This window comes from Cibotium barometz, chromosome 25, assembly GCF_041138505.1.
Source record: "Cibotium barometz isolate CiBa-2024 chromosome 25, ASM4113850v1, whole genome shotgun sequence".
Classification (NCBI taxonomy): domain Eukaryota; kingdom Viridiplantae; phylum Streptophyta; class Polypodiopsida; order Cyatheales; family Cibotiaceae; genus Cibotium; species Cibotium barometz.
The window spans coordinates 50,959,357-50,968,066 of record NC_141070.1 but is presented as its reverse complement, the minus strand read 5'-3'; the positions used below and the strand labels follow the sequence as shown (position 1 = coordinate 50,968,066).

At 42.2% G+C, this 8,710-nt stretch overlaps 1 protein-coding gene across 1 annotated transcript; it reads right to left on the bottom strand.

The window, feature by feature from the left end:
* Positions 1 to 6,407: 6,407 nt before the first annotated feature.
* LOC147624700 (18.1 kDa class I heat shock protein-like) lies at positions 6,408 to 7,379 on the bottom strand. The gene is made up of 2 exons (XM_086819738.1): positions 7,065 to 7,379; positions 6,408 to 6,951 (listed from the first exon to the last, which is right to left on the bottom strand). Exons 1-2 carry the CDS (start codon positions 7,264 to 7,266, stop codon positions 6,677 to 6,679), a joined length of 477 nt encoding a protein of 158 aa, XP_086675864.1. The 5' UTR covers positions 7,267 to 7,379; the 3' UTR covers positions 6,408 to 6,676.
* Positions 7,380 to 8,710: the final 1,331 nt, after the last annotated feature.

Below are 8,710 nucleotides of genomic sequence, written 5' to 3'. Positions count from 1 at the left end.
TCAGGTTCTGCACCATATCCTAAAAACCAAAAAATTAATTGACTGTCCATTAGCATGTGAACCTTATGATTACTAAAGAATTATTTATTTTTTACTATATAAACATATACTCATCTAGATTGCTCTAAGGTATTAGGTTAAGAGAATCAACCTAACCTTAGAAATAGGAGAGATAGCGTAGGTAGGAAGCAAACATTGTAAGGAGAGAAAATCCTTATGTGCATACACATGTAGTTTTAATTTATGGTTTAATTCTATTCAATTGAGCCTTGATTTACTATTAAATCTACATGTATATGTGCACTTGGACTTTATCTCTCTACAATGTTTGCTTCATACCTAGGCTATCTCTCCTAATTCTAAGGTCAGGTGAATTTTTTTAACCTATTTCCTAAAATTAATCTAGATGAGTATAGGTTTATATGGTGAAAAATTAATAATTATTTTGTAATCTTAAGGTTCACATGCTGAAGGATAGTCAATTAATTTTTAATATTGTGTAGAACCTTAGCTTATTCTAGAAAATCATAAGGCTCGCATGGTAACGGATATTCAATTAATTTTTAATATGGTGTAGAACCTTAGCTTATTTTTAAAAATCAATAAAATAGTAAAACTTAGCCTTTCTCGATCTGATGTATGCTTTCTTGAGAGTAAAGACTGATGCATGTGGTGTGGGAGATACTATGCATGTTTTCAAAGCCTGCATGAAGAACAAAGAGATAACATCAATTATCCGTGATCCAAATTACAAGAGAGTCGTTGAGGTGGCTACAAAGAACATTATGCAAGACATCAACAGGCTTATTAGTGCAAGGGATATACCAGATGCATTTGATGAAGCCAACATCAGTCTTGCAAGGGTTACGAGGAAATTTATGGAGTCATCAAAGGAGCTCTTCGTACCCGAGGGATTCGAGGGAACTTTCTTCCTCCTTCCTACAAAGTATTGTTAAGAAGGCAAGCAATGCAGATGTTAAATCAATCCTTGGTGAGTATATTCATGTAGAAGGAACAATGGTTTTAGATCCTAAGTCCAAGGATGGGCTTAAAGTACAATATAACACATACAACAACCTCTTTGTGGACCTAAAGAACCTTCAACGACATATGATCCGATTCTATAAGGTTCCACATCAAGGTTGGGTTTGAGCATTTATCGTTTAACTTGCAAATTTACCTTTTCAATGACATGAATTACATGTGTTTTTTGGCTTGGTTTATGTGATATGTAGAATCGGAGGAAGTTCTATCGCTTATATTGAAGTTGGATGAGGCTCAACTAGAATTGAATAGACAATTACTAAGGTATTTATTTTATTGAAATAAAGATATCCAACTCAATTTAATTACAAGAATTAACAAGAGGAATGTCAATTTTAGAATATGAGAGCTCACTATACCTTTTTGGCCTAGCTTGGAGATTGGAGTAAGGTCTAATTGGAAAGTAGAGAAGTTATACAAATACCTAGAATTCCACAAGTTTTTCTTGAGCTCCCAATGTGTTGCAATGGTCCCAAGACTCTTGCACAAGCGTAATTGAAGTACCCAAAGTGAAATACAATGATTGGACTAGGTAAAATTAACGTGTAGAAACTAAAAACTATGCAAGTACACTCCCTTCCTACATAAAAATTCAAAAATTTATCAAGGGCTAGGGGACCTTTATACATTTGAAAATGATGGCTGACCACCCCACAAGCTCCCCTAGTTAATTGGTAGCCCATAACATCCATGGAACTAAACCTTAATCTTCATGCAAAGTCCCATTTTTCATGCATTCAATGAGGGTATCTTTTTAAAAAATGATCGAGTACACATTCAATGCAGGTATCTTTTTCAAATGAGGTAGAGTTACTTTATTAAATACGGCTTACGTCATCATTGGATATAAGACTCAAAGCACTTCGAAGCTAAACTTTGTAGACACTTGAGTCTATACATTTCTTCTTATGGAATTTTGATGTAGAAGTTGGTGCTTTTGACATCACCATTACGTCCAAAGCGACCAAAAACCCCCTAAAATGACTTTTGAATCACTTAAATTGGACACCTAGAGAGAGGCAAAAATGGCCAAAAGAAGGGGAGAAGAGGCTCATAGCCATTTGGCGCGTATAGAGGCATCCATTTGGTACGCCAAGGCCTCATGCGTACCAAATGGCTATGAGCCTCTTCTCCCCTTGTCTTGGTCGTTTCTGCCTCTCCGAGTGTCTGATTTAAGTGATTCAAAAGTCGTTTAGGGGTTTTTAGCCACTCTTGAGGCAATGGTGATGTCAAAAGCACCAAATTCTACACCAAACTACCAATAAGTGTAGACTATTAGGAGAGTAGCATCAAATTTTTGAAAAAAGGTGTCATATGATGACGTGAGTACCTTTTGCAAACCCAAAAATTGAGAGCGACGTGTAGCTAGTGCACATATTTCAATACCTTGTCAGATCCATTTTTTGTAACTTGGGATAGTTTATTATCAAATACAGATTTAATGAGGGTATCTTTTGAACATTTTTTCTAGAGAAAGAAAATAAGAGTTTATGAATTTCTCACAAGACCCTAGATATGACCTCCAAAATTTCGTACTGAACCACTCCATATGCATCTAACTCTTACAGCAAGTTAACTCCCTCATTTAAGCATGATTAGAGTTTTCCATGGTTCTTGAGCTTATCTCCTTTCTTGCTACAGTAGTGGTGGATAGTGGTCTTGGATAGTGGTAGCACTAACTTTTTCAAGGTTAATGCACACACTCTTACCTTTCGTTCTTTTAGGCACTATCCATATGGGCGATACCCATTTGATATGCTTTATCTCATAGATGAATCCATCATCAACAAGCTTGACAATCTCTTCTCACACCATTTTGGAGTACTTAATTATATTAGGTACGAGTGTTGCTTAACCATGAGTCCACCATCATCAATAAGCTTGATAATCTCTTCTCACACCACTTTGGATTCATTAGGTCAAGCACACCATCTCCTTCCACGATGGAGATGGTGTGCTTGACTACTTTTTGGAAGGTACATTTTTCATTTCCATGTATACTTCAAAGAAAAAAAATCTTAAAACTCAATGAACAAATCAATGAGTTACTTCTCCACTTCAAGAGTGAGATCTTTTTACTGGCTTTGGCTCCTTGCCAGGTCTTACTAAGTTAACCCCCTTGACTTTGATCAACCCATTATAAGACATCCAAGATTTCCATTTTTCAGGTTCTTTTGACTTTCTCAAATTATACGAATTGGTGGTCTCCTACATTGTTTGAATTGAAATGTTCAGGAACCTAACCAAAGTCTTCCGCCTTGGTACTTTCTTCCACTTTTTGTTTGGCCTCTCTTTCCTCTTCAACCAAAGCTTTGTTTCAGACTCTTCTTGTAGGGAGCAAGAGAGCTTTTCCAACTTTGGGAATCCTCTCTTTCATCCTCAACCAAAACTGTGTTTCAAACTCTTCTTGTATAGACAAAGAGTTGTTGAGATAATAAGCACATGGATGACATCACAAGATAACAGCTTCGCACTCATACCACTAGCATGGTTGGTGAGATTATGGGTGATATGCCGTGAACCATTTATAGGATGTGAGGCAACCATTTTGGTTCACTATAGTTATGGCATAATTATAGTATCATAACTCTAGTGCTCTAACCTTGTACATTCTAGTAGTACTTTCCCTTATAACACGTACTCTTATCTTTGTCATGGTTGTAGAGAAAAGAAGAGAATAGAAGAAAATTCAACCATCCATCTCTCGTGTACTTGTCTACTCTTATGTGTGCGTTTACTTGCAAGGAGCTCTAGCTCAACCTCTCCTCTACATTCTTCTCATCATATCAGAGCACCAATTTATGAGAAGCGCTCAAGAGGCAAGCGAAAGGCAAGAAAAGGAAGCAATACATGAATAAGGGTAACTTCCTCTTTCCCTTTAATTTGGAAGAAAATCTCAATTATAGATATTGAAGAGCAACAGACAAGAACAACAATAAGGTGGACTCACATCTTGAGCACGCGTGGAATGAGTATGTACGTGAGAGCAAAAGAAGAGCTCTTGAGAAAATCTAGGAACATAGCCACTGAGTAGTTCACAAACAAGAAGACCAAGCTCAAAGCCTCTGAGTCTGAAGTGGAGAATATGCAAATAAACCCAACAACTGAAAGCTCCTAAAGGCAATAAAGATCACAAGTAACATGGCTTCTTACCCTTGTTTATAACCCCATCCTCCAGTGTCTAAAATGTCAAGTCAAAGCCAACATTGTAAAATCCACACGGCAAGCTAAGATGGACTACTCCACCATATGACTAAGAGTGTAGGTTCACTATAGCATATGTTAACGTGAGGAGGAGTGTTGAAATAGCAATGTGTGAGCGTGCAACAAAAGCATAGAGCAAGGGGGAGAGTATGCACATAAGAAATACTAAGAAGTGTCCTGACTCAAAGGTTAATTTGCATGGTTACATATAAAAGGGTGAAGTCAATGGTCAAAAAGATAACACATGTTTGTAAAAATCATTTTTGAATTAAAAAATGACTTTAATACCCAAAAGTTCTAAAGTAAATTTGTATGTAAAGGCATCTATATTAAATGAAAATTGCTAATATGGCCTTAAGCTTCTTAAGAATTGCCAAGCAATCTGTGCAAAATACAAAAGGATGATAGACAGAGTACAAAAGGATGAAAGATAGGTTATTCCAAAGAAACACCAATGGAAGGTGCACATCTATCTAGTGTTTTTTAATGTGTTAATTTTTTCTCTCAACCCCATCCACCTCCTCCCGTCATTGCCAAATGTGCCCACATCTACACAAGGCCTACTTCGCTAGTTGGGCTAGCCTTGTGTCATCTTATATACAACAAGAGCTATAGTGTCCTATATGGCTTATGCAAATCTATGTCCAAACTTAACCCCTATATCCACAGCCACCTTGCTTGGCACTCCATGCAATCCATGCATGTGTTCACATAAGCAACCCCTATGCGTATAGCATGACCCATAGCTACAAAAATGCACATCCCATGCATACAACAAGTGCAACATGTTCCTCCTCTTGCACCTGCCTTGCATTTAGATTTTTGCAGTGTCTACATAGCCCACCTTCCACCTATCTTTCTCTTTTTTTTCCTCCTCTTGCATGGTACTTGGTCGCAACCAACACCTCACCACTAGGCTTACCTTAACGCTACTTACCACTAAGCTCTCACATTGGCCACCTATCTTATAAGTGATCATTTTATTACTGTTAGATCTCACTTTGTGCATGCATATTTACTTGTTGACTTCTTTGTGATTGTATATTTATTTGTTCAACCTTTTTCCACATGGACAGTAGTAACTTGATCATTGTGGTTTTTAAGAGTCTCCTTACGAATACTCTTAAGGAGGATTCTCACCCTCCCAGGGGAGCAGCGGGCCGCGCGCTCGGTCTCTCCCCACTCGGGTCAAATCGTCCAGAGGACAGACGGGAGACGCTCTTCCGTGCCTGCGATCTCTCCTCTCGTACGCCATTGATGAGGCAGACAAGAGGAGTCTCCTTTCGGCGTGCGAGGGCTACCGTGTTCCTGCGAAGGTCGCCTTCCCACTACTACTTGCATAGTTTACTTGGAGCAGCAACTTCGAACGCCCACCTCCCCCTCTCTCTCTCTCTCTCCGGATGAGGCATCACCCCTCTCTCTCTCTCTCTCCGGATGAGGCATTTGGTCCGTTTGTGTGTCTCCCACTACTACTTGGATAGCTTTACTTGGAGCTGCCACTTTGAACCCTCCCTCCCTCTCTCCGGATGATGCATTTGGTCCGTTTCTGTGTCTTTCTAGAGAGACGGAGTCTCGTAGAAAATTCGGGCTACAGGCATTTTGGGCCTCCTCTCGCTTGCCAGTGATTCTGTGGCGTGTAAGGAATACGTCCCTACACGCTGTGAGTAGCACAGACGGGAACCATAGCCTGGGGGCTGTTTTGAGTGCACCTACACAGAGAGAGAGAGAGAGAGAGATGACGGCACTCAGACATACGAAGCAGAAGAGGAGCCTGTGGATGGGACGCTTAAGTGCAAGCCACGAAAAGTGAAGCAAACAGTTCCGGTAAAATAAGTAAAGCAAAGAGTTTTACGGATGATCGGTAAAATCAGTTTAGTGCACCCAAATTATTTAAATCATTTTCATCGTCTTTTCCAGACTTCGATCTTTTGACAGGGAAAGGAAAGATCATGCAACAACCTCAAATCATCATATCTACCGAGATGCCCATATAACAGCGGAACATATGGGTGAGCAGGAACATTCTGTCAAATTATACAACTTTTTTCCAAAAGGGTGAGGGACCCTCTCCCACGCCCCTCCCTCACACTTCCTACCGCACACAGAATTTACTCAAGAAACACTATTTTTTGATCTCACACAGCCTACCGCATACATAATTTACTCAAGAAACACATATTTTGATATTACACAACTGGAATTAGGTAATTCCAGCCAAAAACTTTAAAAGATATTACACAACCACAACTTTTGTTCTTACATGATATCTGCACATTCTTATAAGCATACGAGGTACAGTCTGGAGGCAGTGATCTTCCACATCCGACCATTATCCGTTATTTAGCAAAACAGTTATTTAGCAAAAAACTAAGCATTCTCAAAAAAGAACCCACGCAGGACCAGAGGATCATCACTAAGGGCGCCCTACTTACCCCGAGATCTCCACACTTTTGACGGCACACTTGGGCTCCGGCGGGGCCACTTTGGGGACAGTCACCGTGAGCACGCCGTTCTCCATGGCCGCTTTCATCTCCTCCACCTTGGAGTTGCCGGGGAGGCGGAAGCGCCGAAGGAAGCTGCCCTGCGCCCGCTCCACGCGGTGCCACCTGTCCGACGACTCCGTCTCCTCCTTCTTGCGCTCCCCGCTGATCTGAAGCACGCACCCGTCTTCCACCTGCACCTTCACGTCCTCCTTGGCCAGACCTGCAGCACAGACACACCGGAGGAGGTGATTAGCACAGAGAAGTTCAATTAACTTCTAAATTTACATGCACATGGACAGCGAGAGACGATGAAGGATGGACGGGAATTCTTACCAGGCAGGTTGGCCTTGAAGATGTGGCAGTCCGGGGTTTCCTTCCAGTCCACCTGCGTATTGGCCACCGCAGCCACCTCCCGGGCGAAGGTTGGGTGCTCCGGGAAGCTGGCTCGCAGAGAAAACGGGAAAGCGAGAGAGTCGAAGAGGAGGGAGTCGAAGGGGTCCTCGCCCGATCTACGGCCGAACAAAGAGAGAGCCATGTTCCTAGCGTCTACAGGTGAAACGAAGAGCTACAACAGCGAAGAAAGGTGTGTAGTGAAATGAAATGCGAGGACAGCGAACAATGAGAAAGCGGTCCGCCGCCCCGATGAAGTAGAGACGAAAGGTAGCGGTAAGCGAAGGGTCTAGACGCCTAGACCTACAGGGACTTCTGGAGCCTTCTCGTCCGGAAGGCTCGGTGCGAGTAGACATAATTCTAATTAATTTAGACACAATTCTAATTAATTTCTATGCCCTCATATGCCGTCATTATTAATGTTTTGTTTGCATGAAATCCATGTCAATCTTTTTTATCAATAATTATATATATATATCTCTATACAAGATTAACCACAACCCCACCTCCCTCCACGTGGGCAAAAGAGGTGGGGCTAATTCAAAATCTCCCATCTCCATCTCCATTTTGTTGACATGGCGCTCTTTTCGCGTTGTTTTTTGAAAGGAGCCATCGAGCCTCGAAGATGGCGTCAAAGCTTTACGCCACGTGAGAGAGGGACATCATTACTACGAGAGGGGGGGGAGGTGATGGTGATGGTGATGGTGATGGTGATGGTCGATCATCTACTCTGCACATTGGTCGCCCGCGCTCTACTTTACGTGTGCTTCTACATCTGCACGCCCATCATTTGCACACCCGCCATCGACTAAGCGCTTCTGCACGCCTATCATCTGCATGCCCGCCGTCCTTCAACCTTCGCCCTTTGACGTCTTACTAAAGGTGCTCCCTTCTTGGGTTGGTCGGCTGCTCTGCACACCGACCGTCTCCCTGTCTCTGCGCTCTATTGTTGAACGACGAAGCTGCTCTTGAGTCTCAGCTGCTCTCGAGTCTCCATCACCCCCATATTGGTGCACCTATCATTTGCACACCCACCATCGACTAAGCGCTTTTGCACGCCTATCATCTGCATGCCCGCCGTCCTTCAACCTTCGCCCTTTTATGTCTTACTAAAGGTGCTCCCTTCTTGGGTTGGTCGGCTGCTCTGCACAACGACCGTCCCTGTCTGCGCTCTATTGTTGAACGGCGAAGCTGCTCTTGAGTCTCAGCTGCTCTCGAGTCTCCATGACCCCCATATTGGTGCGCCTATATTCCGTTTGCTACTCTGCTATCATTTTTTATTTTTTTACTCTATTGTTGAACGGCGAAGCTGCTCTTGAGTCTCAGCTGCTCTCGAGTCTCCATGACCCCCATATTGGTGCGCCTATATTCCGTTTGCTACTCTGCTATCATTTTTTATTTTTTTAATCTAATTGTGCATTCATGTGTGTGTGTGTGTGTGTGTGTGTGTGTGTGTGTGTGTGTGTGAGAGAGAGAGAGAGAGAGAGAGAGAGGGAGAGACGTGTGTGTGTGTGTGTGTGTGTGTGTGTGTGTGTGTGTGTGTGTGTGTGTGTGTGTGTGAGAGAGAGAGAGAGGGCACATTGGATACA